A 24,417-nucleotide genomic window follows, 5' to 3' on the forward strand; every position below is an offset into this window, starting at 1 on the left:
GCTAGAAAGCAAGGCCTGCTTGGACAACCTTATGATAAGGGGACGATACGATATCTGCTACACATATTCACAGGACTGATTACAATTTACGCCCTATGAAAAAAAAACTTTTATTTATTTCTGGAAGATTCTCAAGCGGCTGAAAAAAATTTATTTATAAAAGTTGATAAAAATAGTAATTGTTAGTCATTGTCCTCTAGTTCTAAAAACGGTCGAATTTTTGTTATTTGCAATTAATTATGTAGAAAAAGAAAAAATTAACTGTGTATCTTGATAGAACCAAAGAGCTAATTTGGCAAATAAGTTTATTTAAACAATTATTAAACCATAATTCCAGGTCAATTTATGATCGTTTGCATAAAAATTGGTATTTATTTTAAAACAAATAACTGAAACGGATGATTCTTTATCATTTTTTTTTTATTATTATACGAGATTATTTATTCATTCTTATTAATCCAACTCACAACCCCCTTTTGTTTATACATTGTAAAAACTTAGTTGAAATTAAGTGATCAAACATTGCTAAACCCAAAGAAATTATTTTCACCGTGAGGCTACTTACTAAGAAATCTGAGATAAGATTCCTGCGCGGGAAATCTTTAGAGAATTCTTGGAGGAACTATTGGAAATCTCGGCAATCTAGCATTCGTGAGAAATCTTGGAAATCTTTGGCTAAATGGGGGGTGAGGTGGTGGGGAGCATTCCGACAAATCGCTCCTCTGCGCAGACCGAAGAGCCGACTGAATCCGAAAGCCGTCGAGTTTAGCCGAGTCTGTAGAATCCCACGTTAGTTCTGATGAGCAGATTCGGAAATCTCGAAAATCCCGACAATCTCAACCAAAAATTTAATAAAGATCGCCGCATTCAGTTTCAAGATTTCGTAGTAAGTAGCCTCTTAATTTTCATCCTTTTATTTGTTTATGAAAAATTTAATAAATATTTCCAAACATCTTTAGTTCTACTGAAAAAACATTTCTGAATAGTTTTACAATTAATTCTATATCTTTTTAAATGAACCTGAATATTTTAGAAGGGGTGATTCCAGAAGTGTTTTTCTAGTTATGCTAGTTCATTTTCAAAATTTCCTGATTTTCCCTTGACTAATTTTTCATTGTCCTTGATCATTAAATTAACAAATTTTTTAATCAAAATTTACAATTTTTTAATTTATTGATTATTCTAAACAAAAAATTTATTTTCTACCATAAAAGATGACTTTTCAACAAAATACTTAAATTTTCCACGTAATAATTAAATTTTGAACATAATAGTTGAATTCATAACCTCAAAAGATGAATTGCCAACAGCAAAGAGTCATAGTTTATATTTCAATCCAAAAATATTTTATTTATTTTTTAAAACTCTTAAAACCCAACAAACATTAAATTTCAAACAGTTCAAACATTTCATTTTTGCTAAAAAAAGGACAATCTTAATTAAAAGGAAAATTTACATTTTCAGTTAAAAATTAAGTTTAAACCAAAAAATAAGGCTTTTCGACTCCACAGTTAAATTTTCTACCAGACATAAGCATTCAATCAAAAATTTTAATTTTAACAATGTAATTTACATTTTACCCAATTAGTTCAATTATCAGTTAAAAAAGATGAATGTTGAACAAAATGGTTAAACTTTAAACTAAAGAGATAAATTTTCAAATAAAAATAGAAAACTGAAAAAGAAAGATTTCTAAATAAAGTGAATCAACCGAATCTTTTAAACAAAATACTTGAATACTCAAGTAAAGAAGAATTTTGAACAAAAAGTTGCTCTTTCTTTAAAAAAAATGATATTTCTACTAAAACATATAAATTTTTTAATCAAAAAGATAAATTTTGTAAAAATAGTTGAATTTTCTGTTAAAAACATTTCAATTGACTTCTTACGGTCAAAACATGAATTTCTAAACAAGAAATAAGTTTTCACGGAAAAAATTGAATTTTTAATTTAAAAAAAAAAACGAATTTTGATTAAAAAGAGGATTTTTTAACATAAGTGTTAAATTTTATACTAAATAGGTGCATTTATATAAAAAAAAGATAAAATTTCTCTTAAAACAGATGAATTTTTATTTTAAGAAAAATTTATTATAGTTGGTTTTTATCCAACAAAAGTTTCCAGTTGACTTTTCAAGATAAAAATATGCTTTTTTTAACAAAAAATAAATTTCAAACAAAAACAAGTGAATTTTAAATACAAAAAGAATAAGTTTTTCAACCAAAAATGATGAAAATATATCGAAATAGTTGAATACTCTTATAAATAGTTACATTTTCAATATTATGGAAGAAAGATTAAGCTTATACTAAAACAGACGAATTTCTAATAAAAAAAGACATTTTTTTTAAGTTGAACTTTCAACCAGAAAAGATAAAGTTCATTTTTCAACGCCAAAATATAATTTTTAAACAAAAAGTAAATTTACTATGAAATAAGTTAATTTTCAAGACAAAAAAACAGAGAAATTTTCAACAAAAAAGTATGCCTTTTTAACAAAATAGTATAATTATCAACCAAAGGATAAAATTTCTCTGAAAACAGCTGCATTTTTAATTTAAAAACAAATTCCTAAGCTAGGTGAATTTTCATCCAGAAAAGATTTTAGTTCTCTTTTTAACGCTAAAATATTAAATTTAAACAAAAAATCTGACTTTTTTAAACAATTAAATTCAAACAAAAAGTATGACTGTCCAACAACATTGTTAAATTTTCTACCAAATAGTTGCATTTTTATCCAAGAAAAATGTAACTTCTGCTAAATCAGGTGAATTTTAAGATCCAAAAGAAAAATTTTCATCAAAGAGATTCAATTTCCAACTGAACATTTGTATTTATATTCCAGAAAGACATAATTTTTCTAAAACAGATGATTTAAAAAAAAACTTTTAAAAAATAATTCAATTTTTATCCAAAGAAGATTCCAGATCATTTTTCAAACCCAGAATAAGAATTGTGAACAATAAGTTAATTTTCTGGTATATAGTTGAATTTTTAACAAATCAGAATAATAAATTTTCAGTAAAAAAAGTTTTGGTCTAAAAAAGAATTCAGTTGGCTTTTCAAGATATAAATATGAATTTTTGTAACAAAAAATAAACTTCTACAAAAAAAAATGGAATTTTCAACAAAAAACGAGCCTTTTCTATCGAAAAGGATGAATTTTTAAGAAAATATTTTTATTCTCCACCATATAGTTGCATTTCATCCAAGAAAGATGACATTTCTCGTAAAAAATATGAATTTTAAATTTAAGAAACAAAATTTTATCAGTTGAATTTTCATCCAGAAAATATTTCAGTTCTCTTTTAAACGCAAATATATAAAATTGATACAAAAAGTCAATTGTCTACGAAATATTCAAAATTTCAACAAAACAGTAAAATTTTCTACCAAAAAGTATGACTATTTACAAAATAATTTTATTTTCAACCAAAAAGTTGAATTTCATCCAAGAAAGATGGAATTTCTCTTAAAATAGATAAATTTGTAATTAAAAGTTTTTTTAATTAGTTGAATTTCCATCCAGAAAATATTTCAGATGTCTTTTCAACACCAAAATATTAAGTTTAAACAAAAAATAAATTTTCTGCGAAATAGTTCAATTTTCTACAGAAGAGCAGAATAATCAACCAAAAAGTAGAACTGTTTAACAAAATTTTTTAATTATCAACCAATCCCTTTTATTTTTTTCCAAGAAGTATGTATTTTCTTCCAAAGTAGGTGAATGTTTCAATCAAATTGACAAACTTTAAAAAAATTGAATTTTCAACAAAAAAGAGTTGCATTTTTATCCAAGAAAGATGCAATATTTCTACTAAAAAAAAAGAGGTTTAAATCAATAAGACAATTTTTCAGAAAAAAATAGTTTTCGCCCAACAAAATTTAGGTTGAGTTATAATTAACAAAATATGAATTTTCAATAAAAGGTTGATGTTCTACGAAAAGAGTTGGATTTTTAACCCAAAAGACAAATTTTTAACTAAAAAGGACGTCTTGCAACAAAATTATATTCTCTACCAAATAGTTGCATTTATATCCAAAATGATGAAATTTCTCTTAAAATAAATGAATTTTTATATAAAGAAAAAAAAACAATGATCAAATAAATTATTTAATTTTCATTTTTAAAAATTCCAGTTGACTTTTCAAGATAAAAATATGAATTTTTTTAAACTAAAAATGAAATTCTAGGAGAAAAAAAATTGAATTTTCAATCCAAAAAGATGAACTTTTCTAACCAAATAGGAAGAATTCTTAAATAGTTGAAATCTATCAAATAGTTGCATTTTTTCCAAAGAAGATTAAATTTGTACTTTAACACATGAATTTTTAATAAAAAAAGACAACCTTTTTGTTAAAAGATGAACCTTCACCCAGAAAAGATTTCAGTTCATTTTTAACACCAAAATATACATTTTTAACAAACAATATGACTTTTAACAAAATATTTTAATTTTCAACCAAGAAGTGGCATTTTTATTCAAGAAACATATCAATTCTCATAAAACAGATTAATTAAAAAAATATGTATTTCCAATTTCAAAAAAGTTTTTGAATTTTCTTCCAGGAAATATTTCAGATCTCTTTTCCTCACCAAAATATTAAATTTAAACAAAAAGTAGATTTTCTTTTAAATAGTTACATTTTCAAGAAAGCAGCAAAATTTTTAACCAAAACGTATAACTTTTCAGCGAAATTGTAGATTTTTCAACCAAATAGTTGTATTTTTACCGAAAAAGATGTAATTTCTGCTAAAGCAGGTGAATTTTAAAATACAAAAAAAATCCAAGAAAGATAAAAATTTCTTCTGAAACCAAAATTCCAACAGCAAAATAAGAATTGTAAACAATAAGTTAATTTTTTTCTAAATAGTCGATTTTTTAAACAAAAAGTATGACTTTAACAAGCTTCTTAAATTTTGAACCAAACAGTTGCATTTCTGTCCAAGAAAAATAAAAATTCTACTAAAGCGGGTGAACTTTCCAAGGAATTTTCAAAAAAAGATTTGAATTTTCATCCAAAAAGATTTCAATTGACTTTTCAACACAAAAATAGGAATTTTAAAGAAAAAGACAATTTTTTAGAAAATAGTTTATTTTCATCAAAAGGGAAAATTTCCAGAAAAGTATTCATCAAAAAAATATTTCAGTTGATTTATCAGCAAAAAAATATGAATTTGAAACAAAAGTTTAATGTTCGACGAAAAGATCTAAATATTTACCCAAAAAAACGAATTCGTAACAACACAATTTCCAACCAAAAAGGACTTCTTTTTAAGAAAATTGTTACTTTTTTAACCAAATAATAAAATTTATAACTAAAAATATAATCTTCAGGAGAAATTTTAGGCGAATTTCAAAAAATCACGTGCACGAGTTATTATTCAAAAATAAAAAATTTTGTTTATTAAATAAAACAGTATTTAAAATCACCAAATTTTCGAAAAACAGATTTTAATTTTTTTATTTTGAAATTCATCTGAAAACCAGTAAGTTTAAGTGTCGAAAAATAAAATGGGTCAATTAGGAGTGATTTAAAAAAAAATAAGTTGTCCAAAAACTCAAAGTCCCAAATCTCCGCCATTTTTTCGAATTTTCGAAAAAAAAAAAAAATTTGTTGGATGTTTTTTTACTAACAAGCAATCGTGTATCCTGAATTACAGCCAAATCCGATTTCAACACGAAAATTCCTGTGATATGTTGATGTGGACTCCACCTTATACGACCATCGGCGACCATACTCAGATTCATCGTTTTCGTAGATCGCGGTCGAGGTCATACCACTTCATTTAATTTCGTTTGCAATATACATCACAACTTTTGTCCGGGTCGAAAAACTTTCTATACCTTTTATGATAGTCCTTCGTAATTTCATTTCATATATTTATCTTCGTCATTATGGCATCAAAAATACAAACCTGAAGACGAGAAGAAAAAAAAACTTTCAAGTGAAAAAATAATTTTAAATGTATTAATTTTAATTTAAATAAAGTGATTATTCTGCCATAAAATATGAATTTTATTTCCCAATAGATGAATTTTCAGCAAAACAGTTGAAATTTCGACCAAAAAAATTACTTTTTAAAAAATACTTGAATTTTCAATAAGAAAAAATTTAATATTTAAATTTTTATACAAATACTTTGAATCGCAACAAAATAATTAAATATTCAAAAAATATTTAATTTTCACACAAACACTTGAATTTTCAACATAATAAATCAATTTTCCACAAAATATAAAATTGAATTTTCAAAACAAAAATTAATTTCTAAATCAGCAGTTGAATTTTCGGCCAAAAAAGAAGAGTCTTTGAAAAAGTACTGGAATTTTAAACAAAATACAGTGAAACTCTTCAATAGCCCTCCCTTTTATAGCCATTCCGAGAATTGAAGCCGCGCTGTAGGTAGATTTAACCGGCACTGCGCGGGGGCCGCGGGGTTGCGGTTGTGACTCTGGCGAGCAGTCAAGCGTGAACAAACAAAAGCGGGGCGGGCTACAATGAGTTGGTTCACACTCAAGGTCAGCCCCGACATCGGCGCTATAAAAGAGTTTTACTGTAATTAAATATTCAAGAAATAATGAAAGTTTTTATAAATACTGGAATTTATAGCAAATCATTCGAATTTTTAGCAAAATAAGTAATTATGAAAAAATTAAAATTTTTTAAATACTTGAATTTTTGGAAAAATGATTAAATTTTCAACAAAATTATTGAATTTTTAACATCAAAATAATTTTCGACGAAGTAGAAGAATGTTCGACCAAAATATGATTTTTTTTAAATACTGCAATTTTCAACAATTAAAATTAAATATTCAAAAGAATATTTAAATTTGTATACAAGTACTTGAATTTCAATAAAATCAATAAATTTTCCACAAAATATTTGAATGTTAAAAATTTTTTTAACTAAACAGTTAAATTTTTTACCAAAAAAGTCGACTCTGTTACAAAATACTTGAATTTCCAATCAAATAATTAAACAAATAATAAACAATAATCAACAATTAACATTTTTAGTAATACTTGAATTTTTAGCAAAAAATTTAAATGTCCAACAAAATACTAAGATTTTCAACAACAACCAAATAATTTTTCACCTAACAGTTGAACTTTCGACCAAAAAGATTAATTTTATAAAAATAGCGGAATTTTCAACAACAAAAATTTAGTATTCAACAAAATATTTAAATTTGTATACAGTCACTTGAATTTTTAACAGCGAGATTGAATTTTCCACAAAATATTAAATTGAATTTTCAAAAACAAAATATAAGTCCAAGCTAAACAACTGTATTTACGACAAAAAAAAGTCTCTTTTTATAAATAGTTGAATTTTTAGCAAAAGATATGAATTTTCAATAATACTATAATTTTTTAACAAACAGTTGAATTTTCGATCACAAAGATGTTTTTTTTCGAAATACTGAAATTTTCAATTATAAGAAATTAAAATTTTAATACAAACACTTGAATTTTCAAAAGAATCAATATTAAATGTTTCACCAAATAGTTGAATTTTCAACCAAAAAAGTTTTAACCAAACAGTTGAATTTTCGACCAAGAAAAGTCGACTCTTTTACAAAATACTTGAATTAACAAGAAAATAATTAAATATTCAAGAAATAATGAAATTTTTTACATAAACTGGAATTTATAGCAAAATTATTAAATTTTCAACAAAATAGTTAAATTTTCAATAATGAAATAATTTTCGGACAAACAATTGAATTATTGGCCAAACGATAACATTTTTTTTTAATATTTGAATTTTATACAAAATAAATATTTAGGAAACAATTAAAATGTTTAAAACACTTAAACTTTCTACAAAAAAATAATTTTTCACTAGACAGTTTAATTTTCGACAAAAAAATTTCTTTTTTTTTTAAATTAATTTTTCAATAAAAAGGGATACATTTTTAACAAAATAGTTCAATTTTCAACCAGAAACAATAGGCTTTAACTACGAATTTAAATTTCAGCCAAAAAAGACGACCTTTTAACAAAATACTGTAATTTTCAACTAAATAATTAAATATTAAAAAATAATTAAAGTTTTTACAAATACTGGAATTTTCAACAACAAAAATTAAATATAAAAAAAATATTTATATTTTTATACAGACACTTGAATTTCAACAAAATAAATCAATTTTCTACAAAATAATTAAATTTAAAACAAAAAGACCAAAAAGATGATTTTTTTTTAAATGATGGAATTTTCAACAAAAAAATTTAAATTTCAAGAAACATTAACATTTTTATACAAATACTTAAATTTCAAACAAAATCAGTCAGTTCTCCACAAAATAGTTGAAGTTTCAACAAAATCATTAAATATTCAAGGAACAATGAAAATTTTCATGAAGACTTGAAATTTTAGCAAAAAATTTATTTAGTCGAATTCTTAACATAAAAATAATTTTTCACCTAACACTTGAATCTTCGACCAGATGCCTTTTTTAAAATACTTTTTCAACAATAAAAATGAAATATTTAAATTTTAATAAAAATATTTGAATTTTCAACAAGGCAGAATAAACATTTCACAAAATAGTTCAATTTTCATCAGCAAAAATTAGGTTCTAATCAAGCAGTTGAATTTGAGCCAAAAAAGATGACTCTAAAAAAATACTTGAATTTTCAACAAAATAATTAAACATTCAAGAAATAATTAAAGTTTCTACAAATACTTAATTTCAACAAAAACAATCAATTTGTCACAAAATTATTGTATTAAAAAAAATGTTTTAACCAAACAGTTGAATTTTTGCCAAAAAATGTCGACTCTTCCACAATATAATAGAATTTTCGACTAAAAAGATTTCTTTTTTAAGAAGAATTCAATTTCGAACAAAAAAAGAATACATTTTTTAAAAAAATAGTTCAATTTTCAACAACGTAAATTAGATTTTAACCAAGTCAGATTTCAGTCAAAAAGGACGAATCTTTAACAAAATACTGGAATTTTCATGAAAACAATTCAATATTCAAGACATAATTAACGTTTTTACAAATACTTGAATTTTAACAAAAGATTAAAATTTTCAACAAAATACCTGGATTTTCAACAACAAAATAATTTTACACCAAACAGATGAATTTTCAAGCAAAATAGAAACCGGAATTTATAGCAAAATGATTAAATGACCAAAAAAATAATTGAATTTTTAAAAAGAATAAAATCACTTTTCCCCGAACAGTTGAATTATTGGCCAAAAAGTCGACTCTCACAAAATACTTAAATTTTTAACAAAATAATAATACTTAAAATAATACTTAAATTATTAACAGAAGTATTAAATTTTTAACTAGTTACTTGAATTTTCAATGACAGAATAATTTTTTAACAAAAAGTTGCATTTTCGATCATATAGGTGACTTTTTTTTAAATACTGGAATTTTCAACGACAAAAATTTAATATTTTAAAAAAGATTAAAATTTTAATACAAATATTTGAATTTTTGTCAAAATCAATCAATTTTCCACAAAATAATTTAATTCAATTTTTTGTTTCAACCAAACAGTTGAATTTTCGACCTAAAAACATGACTTTTCAAGAATAATTGAATTTTCAACAAGAAAGAATAAGATTTTAACAAAATAATTAAATATTCAAGAAACAAGTAAAATGTTTATAAATACCTCATTTTCAGCAAAAGATTTAAATTTGTAACAAAATACTTAAATTTTCAACAACATCATGATTTTGTAACAAACAGTTAAATTTCCGACCATAAAGATAATTTTTTTAAAATACTGGATATCAATACAGATACTTGCATTTTTTTAACAAAGTCAATAAATTTTCCACAAAATAGTTGAATTTTCAAAAGAAAAGATTTTAAGGAAACAGTTGAATTTTCAACGGAAAAGACGATTCTTTAACAAAATAATTAAATATTTAAGAAATAATAAAAGTTTTTACAAATACTGGAACTTATAGAAAAATGCTAAACTTTTCAATAAAATAGTTGAACTCTCAACAATCACAAAATAATTTTTCGCCAGCGTTGAAATATTTACCAAAAGATTACATTTTTTGAAATATTCGAAATTTCAACAAAATAAATAAATACTAAGAAAACATTTAAAATTTTTAAATACTTGAGTTACTAGAAAAAAATTTTTATTTTCAACAAAATAGTTGAATTTTCGACCATAAAGCTGACTTTTTAAAAAATACTAGAACTTTCAACGATAAAAATTAAATATTTTTAAAAATATTACAATTTTAATACAAAAACTTGGATTTTCAATAAAGACAATAAATGTTTCACAAAATAGTTTAATTTTCAATAAAAGAAAGTTTTAACCAAACAGTAGAATTATTGACCAAAGAAAACTTTTTTTTTTGAAATATTCAAACTTTCAACAAAATAAATGAAATATTTAAAAAACAATTTAAATGTTTATAAATACTTGAATTTAAAAAAAAAAGATTAAATCTTTAACAGAATAGTGGATTTTTCAGAAAAATAATTAAATATTCAACAAAATCCTAAAATTTTTTAAATAAAAAAATTAATTTTTAACCAAAAAGTAGAAATCGTTACTAAAAGAGATAACTTGTCAACAAAATCCTTGAATTTCTAACAAAATGACACAATATTCAACAAAGTATTAAAATTCAAATATGCAGCACAATGTTAATATTTTTAAAGAAATATTTAAATGTCCAACAAATTAATTAAATTTTTTAAGGAAATAAGGGAATTTTTAAAAACGAAAACATAATTTTTAACCAAACAAATTTACAATAAAGTACATAAATTTTTAAACAAATAGTTCAATTTCCTACTAAAAAAGATCATATCTCAACCAAAAAGGGAAAATTAAAATTTTCAATATAAAAGGATTAACTTTCATTCAAAAAACAAAGCAAATTTTCAATCAAAATTATGAATTTTTAACTAAAAAAGATCAATTGTAATCTAAAAATGAAAAGGTTAAACTTTCATTAAAAAAAATAAGCTTTAAACAACAAAAAATACCTTTGTTGGAAAATAATTGAATTTTCAACCAAAAAAATGAACCTTCAATCAAAATAATCACTTTTCAAACAAAATAGTAAAACTTTTACCCAATGAGATGAAATTAGTTTTCAACACAAAATAAACAAACGACTTTTGAAATAAAGAAGATCAATTTACAACAAAAAATGGAAAATTTTAATTTCTAGCTTTAACGAATAATTCTTTAAAAAAATTAGATTTAAAAAAAAAAGTTGAATTTTCAATAAAAAAAGATTAGTTTTCCACCAAACAGTCGAATTGGATTTTTAATACCAAAATATCAATTTTTAACTAAAATTTAAGTTCTTAACAAAATACTTGAATTTCTAACCCAAAAATAGGAATTTAAAAAAAAAACAGTTGATTCCTCAACCAAATAAAAATCTTTTTAACTCAAAATATAATCGTCAGGAGAAAAAAACTGCAACAAAAATAGAAATACAAGGCAAATCAATTACTAACGATAATATTATATCAAGATCGTCGCACAACTTCATTTTAAAAATTCACTAATTTTTCCCTGACCAATTTCTGATTTTCCCTGACTATTAATTTTTAAATCCCCGAATCTTTATCTTTTAATATTTAAAATTTTTAACATAGAAACTTTTATAAATGAAATAAAAAAATTTTCAAATAAAAAAACCCACCTTGAAATTTTTATTTTACATTAACACTTTTGTTTTTTTTAGAGGAAGATATCTTCAAATTTTGAGCTCTTAGAATTTAAAGCTTTGCAAATTTACCGAAAAATATTAATGTTTCCAAGTTTTCAAATTATTATTATTTTTAATATAATCATCAAGTTTTTTTTATTGAGAAATCGTACTAGATTTTTTCAAAAATTGTTAAAATAAATCCCTAGAAGAAGTCAAAATACGTTAAAAATGTTACCTCTGAAATCTGACATTTTTCTTAGAAAATAGGTTAATTTTCCACAGACTAAATTCCATCTGATTTCTGGAATTTCCGTTTAGAATTTTCCGATAATTTTTCAGGTAGATGCACTGGTACCTGCTGGAAGAATTCCAAGAAAAATTCCAGGTAAATTCTTGAAACTAAAATTTTCGGAATTTCGGACTACACGCCTTTTTTTACCCCCCTCCCCCTTCTACAAGAAGTAGAAAACATCAAAATGTATCAGCTTTTAAAAATAAAATTAGCTTTAAAAATAATAACAAATAAAAATCAACTCTAAAACTAAGTCATTTTCCACTGATTACCAACTCCAGCCGTATTCTGGAATTTCCGTACAAATTTTTCAGGTAGCTAAGATGGCACTTGCAGGGAAAATTCCAAGAAGAATTCCAAGTAAATTTCATATAACTTTCTCTTCAATATCGTAAGTATCTACAGAGTTAATCCTGAATATTTTTGTATTTAAGTTAGAAAATTAAAGATAAGGAAAAACTGTGTTTTGGATAGATTAAACTGGGTAAGACTTTTTAAAGAAAAAAAGTCTTGTTTGTTATTGTTTTAAAAATATGTATAGAATTTTGTATCAGCATTTATTCATTTAAATTACTGATGATTTCATTATAAATGAAAAACCTTATTTTTAATTTTAAAAATGTCAAAACTTGCAAAAAGCATTTATTTTTAATATTTTTTGAATTTTTATTTATTTATTTTCATCGTTTCTCATCAATTTTTGAAAAAATGATTTTATTTTCATGATAAGAGACTAAAATCGTTAACACGGCTTTTTGTAAAGAAGTCTTTTTTTTAATAAATAACTATATTCAAAGATTATTTATTTTCGAAATTAAAAACGGTAGATAATGTTTTTCTCGATTAAATAAGAAATCATTTATTACAATTCAGCCATTTTTTTAAGTGTTAAAAATCGATAGTGAGAAAAATTTAATTTATAAAAACTATTGTTCGAATAATCATTTTTTTGTCTTGAATTTCTAACATAAAAAATTTTATTAACTAAAAAGAAACTTTTTAAAGAACTAGGTAAAAATATGAACTAAAAAAGATAAATTTGCAGCCAAAAATAAAATAGTTAAATCTTTAACCAAAATAAGGAATTGTCAACCAAAATAATGGATTTCGAACCAAATAGAAATAAGACAATTTTTAATTTAAAAAAATATTTCAACAAGACCAAAAATGTTAACTAAATAGAAACTTTTTAACGAACTAGGTAAAAATTTGAACTAAAAACGATAAATTTGCAGCCAAAAATAAAATAGTTAAATTTTTAACCAAAGAAAGGAATTGTCAACCAAAAAATGGATTTCGAACGATATAGAAACTAAGACAATTTTTAACTAAAAAAATTTCAACTAGACAAAAAAATGTAAATAAAAAGAAACTTTTTAAAGAACGAGGTAAAAATATTAACTAAAAAAGATAAATTTGCAGCCAAAAATAAAATAGTCAAATCTTTAACCAAAAAAAATGGATTTCGAACAAAATAGAAACTTAGACAATTTTAACTAAAAAAAAAAGAAAATTCAACTAGAAAAAAAATTGTAATTAAAAAGAAACCAAAAGCAAAAGAAACAAAAAGCAGCCAAAAATAAAATAGTTAAATTTTCAATAAAGAAATTAATTTGAAACATAAAAACAAAACGCATTTTCAACCAAACAGTTGTATTGTCGAAAAAAAATATATTTTCACCAAATACTTCAATTTTCACAAGTAAATAATCATGTTTATTCAATTTCATATTGAAATTAAAAATTTTTTCCAGGCAGGGTAGAAAAACTATTTAAAAATGTAGATAGTAAAATGTACTTACTTTTATATTTCGTTTGATGTCACCGCTCGAGGTTCAAAGGTATTCTTCCAACTTACAGCTCAATGGAAACTAGCTCAAATCTCAAAAAAATTGAAAATAACTTTAAAAATTAAATTCCGATCTAATTTTTTGATTTTAGTCCCGAATCAAATGTTTAAAAAGAGAAAAACAGCCCACATGTCGAAATCGAGATCTGAATGCTTACCAAGAACTTTTCTCAATTGAGCCAATTGCACTTCTTATTAAAGAAAGAGAAGAGTGCACCACAAGGGACCCTAGATTCCTTCAATAGGACTCCTATCAGGTCTAATCTCATTTTGAACTTTCAAGTAGATTTTATAAATTACATCTGACCTACGGTCTCGCATCTTCAAAAAAGCAGGTCGTGGGAGTTTAAGGGCCAATTTCACCAACTTTGATTAAATCCATAATTAACTAATCATGATTATCATGGTCTAGTTTCTAGGTCTTTCTGTTGTAACGGCGACTCTGATTGGTTAGAACGAAATTCTTCATGAACACTCGGCGCCATATTAGCATATGATAAGATTCCCAAAGTTTGAAGTTACAAGTGGTTTCAGTGGCAAGTGTAATAGAAGAGAAGTGGCAATTGTGTCTGCACGGAGAAAAATAGATGTTAGCACAGACTATCTATATATTAATAGGTAATATCTTAGTGATTTAACTATGGGACAGAAATCTAGATACTGAAGTAGAGCATTCGTAGATATTAAAAAGAAGATTTTAACTGACAATATCCAAGATATTAAAGGGCAGAATAAGATATTCAAGAAATATTTTTAATTGTGAAAAAAATTACCTGTAAAGCATGCCATTTACTGTAAAATGCAAAAGAATGTTAATATCGTAGTCCTCTGTTTTGAAAATCCGAATCCTCAAACATTCGGCTTTTTGCATAATTATGCGATTTTTGTGTTAAACAGATAACACACTGTTCAAGGCTAATATGAAAGATGCCTGTAGCTGAGTCCTCATTTTCTTGAGAAAATTATAACATATCCAAAAACATTTAATCCATTTTCGACCAAAACTTATAGTGCAATAGATATCCGAAAAACCACAATACACTCGATGAAAGCTCGAGATAAAGGCAAAATCTTTTTTCGCCACGCCACACGTCAGCGACCTTGCTCCGATAAAATTTAGCTTTTTTAATATCTTAGATATTAACTGTTAATATCACATATTTTATACTTTCAATATAAACAGTTATTGCCCTTTAATATTTTGTATGTTGAATAAAAGATATTAGATAGTATGCCGTAATATCTATATATTATGGTTAAATATCAAAGTTTTTAATATCTGCTTATCAATATCTATTTTTCTCCGTGTGAATATTCACGGCCTTCTCTGAACGTGGTTAAGCATTTCATCATCAGATGAGGAAAAAATATCATTGTAAAACAGAGCCATATTTCCTTCCTGTATACTGCACTCACTGCACTTCAATTTCGGGGTTATGTTACTTTAATCACTGATTAAACTTCATAACCAGCCATTATTGGGCGGTTAAGTTAACCCGTGTTTATCTTCCCCTAATCATGATTAAAAGAATGGTGGAACGCAAAGTATTGATTAAATAAGATTAATCAATGATTAACGATTTAATCAGAGTTGGTGAAATCGGCCCTAAGCCTAAGAATCAAGACACAAGTATATAAAGTGTAATACAGTAAATTTTATTTTTCTTCTATTTCATTCAAAAATAAAATTATTTGTAAAAAAAGATTTCTTCGTTCTGTAGGTATACAATATATAACATAATATATATATATATAATGTATGTATATAATAATATTATTACATTATAATAGCAATATTTACTCTCATTATGTATAGGGTTATGTAACTCTATGCTTGCTTTATCATCTCTCGTAGTCAACACCAGACCACTATACTCTAATGGGGTTTTCGCTTAAAAGCTAAATCACATGTGGTTTTTTTTTACTTTCATACGTTTGTGCAACCGCCTCCTTTGTTTTATTACGTATGACCTCTATCGCTTCGGTAGATCAATGGTATTTTCTATCTCTAATTTACAATTGCAACAAATTTTACCTTTAAGCTGCTTCACCTCTAAGCTGTTTTACCATTAAGCTGTTTTGTCATTAAACTGTTAGACGCCAATGGAAAACAGCTTAGAGCATCAGCTTTTACAAATTCTCGGCGCTCGGTTTCCTATTTCTTTCTCAAAAAGGCACACTAAGAATTAAATCGCGCCGATTGAATGCACGTGGTGAACAAATATTTAATCTCAGTAAAAACGGCACAAAATGGCAAACGCCATATCATCGACAGATTGCTTTAACAAACGCATTTCTGTATATCGAGTGGTCTCTGCACGGGTGCGACAAAAATATTTCTCTACTCTAAAGCGTCACAAACGCCAAAAAGAGATCAAAATGCACTTTTGAGGAGACCTCGGTTGAACTCTACAAAGAAACTAGACGATGCTTCAAAACTCGAAGTAGTACCAAGGGACAAATCTTGATCAAATTTTCGCCATCGCTTCTTCCCCTCTCTCTCAATCTTGTAATCTCAAAATCTCAAAATAAATTACGATATATTTTCTACGCTTCAAAAAGTACAAAAGAACGGCACTTGTTAACTTTATAAATAAATACATCTGTAGTTCAAGGCATGTCCCGAAACTTAAAAAAAGAGTAATCTTCAAAATTATGATTGAGGTTTTTTTTTTTTTTGCAGAATCGCGTCTTTTTTTTCGTTCGCCAAGAGAGCACAATTCAATTTTGAGTTGAACGACAGCAGAAAACACTAAGACCTTCCTTCATGCCTGGCTTTATCATAAAAGATGATTTAAACAATTACAAAACAATCATAATACCCTTCCTCTTTGGCTTGCAACTACAGAAAAGCATAATGCATTCAACAAGAAAACGGACATTAACGTTCCCTGCTGTACGTCAAGAACGCTCGCGATCACCGATAGAGTTCCCAGTAACTGATGTTGAAAATTAACGCGAGATTAAATTCCACGTAGTGACAGATAACAGATTCTAATCGTCAACCGTCGCACGCAAGCGTCCTTAATTCTCTTATCACGTCGGCTTGCTTGCGATAACGCTCATGAAATGCCGAAATCAATTGCATTTTTTACATTCTCATTTTTCCTTTCAAAAAAAATATATAATTTTTTTTTTCTTAATTCCATTAAGAAACTCTTCACTAGATCCGCCTAAGCTCACCGACTTACATATGGCTGATTCGCGAACGCGTATTTCCGTCTGGTACGCATTTAGAATCAACGAATGTTTTCATCATTGAGAAATCGACCTGGAAAAACCATCGCGAATCTCTCATCTATCAGCTTTAACAAAAATTGCACAAAGTCAAAAATATAAATTCGCTTAGATCAGAAACACGTACCATCGTTTGCAATTAACAAATTAAGACTTGAACGGATTAACAAATGATCTTCAAACAGGAACTCTGAGATTCAAAACCCGACAAACTTCAATATAATCAGAGGTGATTATATATTTGTTTTTAAGTTTTTCAGATTCTTGCTCGAGGATCATGAATCTTAACGGTCCCAGGTGAAGAAATTATATTGAGATTAGGCATCCATCGATTTCTTTTTGCGATTTATTTATCGATAAGACGCCTATCTACTATTTTAACATTATCAACTATAATGACTTTTTTTTACCTGGGCTAAAATCACGATGGCCACTCGAATCACGAAAAAAAATCTAGGCCATTCATCAGTTTTTTGAAACATCTTTTCAATCAAAAATAGCAATATTTCAAGGCCTTTAAAAATATGCTGTACTTCAAAATAAAAAACATTTCGGATTGTACAATTTTTATGTCACCTTGAAAAGAAAATAATTTACTAATGAAAAACAGTTGAAAATTGTATAATTTCAATGTCAAAAGTATCAAAATAGAACATTTATTTTAAGTACTTCAAACTGAAACACTTTCAAATTTATAACTATGAAAATTGACCAAGGTTAAGTTTTGAGTGCTTAGAATTTTGTAATATCAAATTAGTACTCAGAAAATGATTTTATTGAATCAACAAAATTTTTGCTGGTTCATATATGGTTATCATATAAACATCAAAATATTTGGTTGAACAAACTAACTTTGTTTGATTCAACCGAATTTTTCTATAAAAAAAAAAACAGTTGTTTTGTTCAAGAAAATTTTCTTTCCGAGTGTAGCAATAAATATTGTACATTTTTATTTAAAATAAAAAATCTGGGAATTGCAAATTCAAAGAGTATCAAAATAAGCATTCAACACTCAGAAAAAAGATTCTTTGATTGAAAGAAATGTATTTTCATTTGAATAAATGTATTTTGATTCAAGGAAATCATTTTTTTCTTATAAAGAAACTGATGTTTTTTTTGTAACTTAAAATGATTTTGAAGTTATTTTTGATTAAATGATTAGGTTCTTTTAAAGGAGCAGTCCCTTAAATGGAACTGTAAAGTTCTTCAAACTTAAACCATTATAAATTCAAAACTACGAAAATTAAACAACTCTAAGTTTTCAGCACTACAAAATTATAGTATAAAATTGCCAGTATTGAATATTGTACAATTTTATTAAAAATGAAAATCTTCAGAATTGCAAAAATCAAAAAAACTATTAAAATAAACCACTTCAAATCGTAATCTGAAGCAAACAAAACATACAATCTTTTAAAGTAAGGCACTCTTAAACTCAACTCTTTTTAAAGATCATTTTTGTCAATTTTTTAGTACACTCCTTGACACGTGAAAAAAATTACCTAAATGAAACAGAAATGAAAATAAAAAGCAGTTTTGTTTCAAACTCAGAACATGCTTAAAATTAAACCTAGGAATTTTCACGTGAAAAACTATGTATTAAAAAAATTAGACAGGTGTTTAGCTACCAGTTGATAATTTTTGACTCAAATTAGAATTTTTAGAAAAGACACAATTTTAAACTGGAAAATGTTTCAAATGGAATATTAAATTAGAAGTGTTTTAATTTGTGTAATTTCAAATCGTACAAATTGTCGGTTGGCAGCAATAACGATTTCCTACAATTTTTAGTTACATATTTTCATTAGTTTTTAAAATAATTTCATAGATAACTAATAAAAAAGAAGTGACTTCTAAAAATGCAAGATCAATCTTATTGTACAACGGTATTTTTGTGCACATAATTTCATAAGCAAATGAAAATTGAATTCTGAAAATGCAAGAGCACCTATATTGCACCCAAACTTCCGAAAATTTAAATGAACGAAAATAATTCGCCTTTGTGTACAATACAAATGAAAATAAATGTTTAGAATTATATTCAATAATACATCATTTTATTTGTAAATAAACCATTATTTTAGGAAAATTTCAATAGAAATAAAAATTTTGTTGATTTGAATGTTCAAAAATTGAAAATTGCATGCAATAGCAAATGACATCTAAAAAGATTTACCCGTGTTTTTTTTCTGGTTCAGTGGCCACCCTGAAAATCGAACCTCAAAAATTTGCTTAAATAGAATATGAAAAACAATTCGCTCTTTGACAGAGACTAGCATTAAAAATAACAAGATAGGAGAACCAGTCACACGATTTAATAAGTAACGTGAATAAAAAGAATATAGAAAAAGTAAAACAACTCTGCAAAAATGAACTGGCACTCCTACCTTATTTTCTCCAAATTTTTAAGGTTCCCATTCTAAGCAGGTCCTCGTATGATCACTTGACTTTCATAAGTTAGCTAACATACTGGACAAGACTAGATGCACAAATGATGAATCGGACTTATGCGCAAAATGATTCTTTGTGACAATTACTGAAAGAATCGGGACGTATCCAAAGTTCGCAGCACCACACGAGTTTCAAATCTCCCGCGCGAACTCGGCCGTTCTCCAAAATGGCCGCCTGCACGTTTACCTGGTGGCCTTCAACGCGACGTCACGACGGCCACGCCGGCTGCAAAACAGTCACGTAGTCCTTTTGCACAGCACTGAAAGGCACTCCAGAGTATCTTCCAATCCCGAAGACATCCAGTTGGACCATTTCCGATTCCGACGATTGGGCCTCAGATTCCCTCCTCCAGCCTTCGTCGGTCTCCAAACAATCTAGAGACGGCTCGTTTCCGCCAGGAGATGAAATCATTCAAAACTGGCCTGTGACGGTCTGCATAATTTGACATCCGGAATGCACATGGTCCATGACCTGTTCCTTGAGCCGACAGACGTGTTCCTTCAGCCTGTGAACCATCGCACTCAGTTCGGTGTTTTCGCCCTTGAGGAGTTTGACCTTGTCCTCCAACCTGGAGATCCTCTCGAGTTTGCGTTTTCTGCACTTGGAGGCAGCAACACGATTCCTCTGCCTCTTCCTCTCGAGCTTTATCCTCTCCTGGTTCTCCATGTCGATGGGGGACATTGGCGGCGAACTGGAGACACTTGGGACAGTTTGTGGTTCTTCTTTGACATGCATGAGTCCTTGGCTGATGGAAGACTCTACGCTCTGGACACTGCCAGGTGGTTCCAAGGTCGTGTAGGTCGCCCCGTGGATGCTCCCGGGTTCCTGCGAGCTGTCAGAGTGATGGAGCTCGTTCAAGGCGTCGACAAAGCCCCTGGCGTAGAGTTCCTGGGCCTCGGTGACAGTCTTGGGGAAGAGGATTTGTGTCGTCGGCGTCGGCATCGTCGTCACGAGGCCGTCTTGCTGGGCGATGATAAGTTTCTCCAGCTCCGGGGAGCCCAGTTTAAGCATGTTGAGGTCCGGGGAGCTCAGGATCGGTGTCATGTTATTCAGGGCCGACGGCAGAGGACCAAGTCTTGGCCTCTTCGCCTGTGGACCCTGTCTGTGCCCGTTTAAATCCAGGGTGAGATTCCTCTTGAGATGTCCAAGGTTGTCACGATTCGTGCCGTAGATGTCCTCATAGAAGGTCGGCTCCATCGCCAGGCTCCGCACCATCGATGCGTTCAGGTTTTTACTGGCTGGGAAAACCAAGCAGTTCCGAGAATCGTACTTTCCTGTTTGTCGATCTTTCACCCACTGGGATTACATAACACACTGTCGAGTCCACTGGGATCGAGATTTTTTTTTCTCGGTTCAAGCACGAGGCAACAGGCACTGGAACACCACGAGGTTTTTTAATCTAAAGCTAACTTCACTCGACTGGGTTAGAAGTTAAACTAGTGGAAAGTACACAGCTGCGCTCGGGAGAGCGATTCGAGGAAAACTGGTAACCTTGATTGATTTTCACTGAATTTGGTAGACACGAGGTAGAACTTTTGTCAACACAATGAGTCACGTCGCGACACGATAAATAAACTGCGATCGCAACTCGAGGTGAGCGGCGGAGCACTTGCACTAGTTTGAGAGTTCGGGAAACGAGTAACAACCCGCACGCTGCAATGTCTCGGCAACTTCTGAACACCCAACTAAACGTACTGCCTTATATCTCGTGACTCACGACGGCTAAAAATAATCAGTGGCGTCACGGAGAGCGACTGCGATTGGCGGACGGTGGCGTCACTGTCGAGAGGAGATTGGCCGGTTGGGGCGCTCTTACTAGGAAATTTGAGGCGCATGCGTGTTGTGGGTGAGAGGAATGAGAGGGAGTTTAAACGCCGGTAACGGACTGACATTTAGTGTCTCTTTTCATTCTCCTGCTCGGTTTATGCTATCCTACTCCTCAGCCCGCTAACGTGCTAAGGGCGAGCACGAGGTTTGTGTATGTAATATGTTATGTAGTGCGTATGCAAGAGGGCTTTTATTTTGAATTTTTTTAGATGGGTGAGAACGTTTCGGGAAAGAGGACTTTTAGGCTTATTTTTTTTTTTGTCACTTACTCGAGATATTTTTCTTTTTAGTTGAGAAATTTTATTAAGAAACTTCTGTCCTTTTACAATCAGTTGAAGAAAAAAAATAGTACATTTCTTTAAGAAAATCCTGAAATATTATTTTATTTTACAAATTTCAATCGCAGGATATAATACAATTTACAATAAATTGGAATACTTCTAATTCGCAATAAATCTAAAATCTTACTTTAATGAATGTTAATATTAGGTCTTAATTTTAAAGGCGTCTGAAAAATACTCATGAACAAAATTCCCGTAAAATATATATTGAACTGAAATTCAATAATTGAACAAATATATTTCTAGATGAAATTTGTTCTGCATTGGTAGTTTTTGTAAATTCAAATCATAATTTTTGGAGAATTTAAACTTAAAACATAATTTTTGAAATAAAAATATTTAATTATTGTATTTTTAATCAATAAAATTTATGAAAACTAAATTTTTAAATTGTTAGAATTCGGGAATTGTATCGTTCTGGAATTTCGTAGTTCGGATATTTTATAATTATTGTCAGGAATTTTCAGATTCAGTAATATAATAAACTATCGGGAATTGTATTATTCAGGAATTTTCCAAATTGGTAATATTATACAATTTTCAGAAAATTTATTATTCGCGAAATTTCCAATTCGGAAATTATTTTATTCAAAAATAGAATAATCAAAGAATTTTATAAAAAAGAAACAAAAAAACTTCTTTCTAAATTTCATTCGAAATTAATGACATTTCTCAAACAAGCTTTCTTTTTAATTCTTTTTTTTTTCTTTAAATTAAAAATTCGACTTTTTAGAACATTTTTTGTAATTTACAAAAAAATACTAAGCACATTTTCAAACAGGTTTTTTTTCACTGAGACATACTTTTTCAGCCACATGTTATTTTAAATTCAATCATCAATTTTAAAAACGTTAAACTTTAAAAAATGGTTTCTGTAATACTATTTGATTCTTTGATTTTTTAATAAATGAATGATATGTATTTTGAAAAAAAAATTTTTAATTGTCTAAATTCGGGAATTTTAATAATTGATTTTAGAAGACGACCTTGAATCTGTTTAATATTAAACAATTTCCAGATTGTAACCTTGAAAATATAAATATTTCAATTCAAAAGCCTTAGAAGTTGTTTTCAAATATTTTGAAATTAATAAGTTCATAATTAAACGCTTTTATTCAATATAAAATCCTTTAAAACAATTAAAATAAACAATTATAATCGTACTAAATTTAAACTTTAAACGTTGTAATTTTAATCGTTTAATTAACAAAAAATTAATCTGTAAGTGAAAGTTTGAATTTTGATGCAGGTATAAATATCAATAAATAATTTCAAAACAACTAAAACTCAAATACTTGAACTTAAAGGAATTATATTTTTTACCTCTATAAAAAACTGATATACTGAAGTATTTGTTCAAAGAAATAGTTTATAATAATTATATATAATTTGTAATATAATATTTGTGATCTCTAAGTATTTCTTCATTAGCTCTGACTCAAAATGATTTAACAATTTAGAGATAAAAACCTAATTTTCAACAAAATGATGGACATTTCTAGGAAAATGTTTGAATTTTCCATCCTAAAAAAAAGGAATTTTTAAGAAAAGAATTAAATTTGGAACAAAAAAGTTAATTTCTGATAAAATTTGGACTTTTTATCAAAATACTTAAAATTTTCAATCAAATGGTTGAATTTTCCTAAACAAATAATTTTCATCAAAAAAGTTCATTTTTAACCCAATTGTTGAATTTTCTATCATTTTTAAACCAAAAAGACGATTTTTCAACAAAGAAGTTAACAACAAAAGTTAAATTTTTAACAAAAAAGCTAATTTTCAACAAAATAATTGGATTTTCTAGCAAAATGCTTGAATTTTCCACCCTAAAAAAAAACGAATTTAAAATAAAATAGATTTCCAAAAAAAGTTAGTTTTGATAAATTTTGGACTTTCTACTATAATACTTAATTTTTTAAAAAAGTATTTGAGTTTGCAACTGAATGGTTAAATTTTCACATAAAAAATATTAATTTCCATAAAGAACTTAATTTTCAACTGAACAGTTGAATTTTCTGCCATTTTTAAACCAAAAGACCAATTTTCTACCAAAAAGTATAATTTTTTAAAAAAAGCTAGATTTTAAACAAATAATTAAATTTTTCACCCTAAAAAACGATTTTGAAAGAAAATAGTTCAATTTTAAACAAAAAAGTTATTTTTTTTTACCAAATTTTGACTTTTTACCAGAATAATTGAATTTTTAACCAAATACATGAATTTTTATATAAAAAGTATCTATTTTCATCAAAAAAGTCATTTTTAACTAAATGGTTGAATTTTCATATCAAAAATGCTAATTTTCATCAAAAAAGTTCTTTTTTAACCGAATTTGCTGCCATTTTGGAACCGAAAAAGAATTTTTAACAGAAAAGCTCATTTTTAACCAAATAATTGAATTTTTTAGCAAATTTTTTTTATTTTCCACCCTTAAAGAGAAAACGGACATTTTTCACCAGAAAAGGAAAATTTAAAAAAAATGGATGAACCCGCATCTGTTCCTTTTTTTTACCAAAAGGGATGAATTTCCGAAACAAAATTACAAATTGAAAAAAAATAGTTGAATTTTTTAAAACAATGTTCGTTATTTTGTAACCAAGTAGTTGAACTTGTTCTACTAAAATAATTTAATTCAACCAGAAGAGTAAATTTTTTGGAAAAATAGCTTAATCGTCAATCAAATCAAATTAATATTCTTTTGAAAATAGTTAAATTTTCATCCAAAATAAATTATATT

At 27.1% G+C, this 24,417-nt stretch overlaps 1 protein-coding gene across 1 annotated transcript; it reads right to left on the reverse strand.

Annotated features, from left to right (window-relative positions):
* Nucleotides 1-16,489: 16,489 nt before the first annotated feature.
* On the reverse strand, nt 16,490-21,173 carry LOC117174119 (transcription factor AP-1). The gene has a single exon (XM_033362891.1). It carries the CDS (start codon nt 20,725-20,727, stop codon nt 19,924-19,926), a length of 804 nt encoding a protein of 267 aa, XP_033218782.1. The 5' UTR covers nt 20,728-21,173; the 3' UTR covers nt 16,490-19,923.
* Between the last annotated feature and the right edge of the window lie 3,244 nt (nt 21,174-24,417).

The sequence above is a fragment of the Belonocnema kinseyi genome, chromosome 6, assembly GCF_010883055.1.
Source record: "Belonocnema kinseyi isolate 2016_QV_RU_SX_M_011 chromosome 6, B_treatae_v1, whole genome shotgun sequence".
NCBI lineage: Eukaryota > Metazoa > Arthropoda > Insecta > Hymenoptera > Cynipidae > Belonocnema > Belonocnema kinseyi.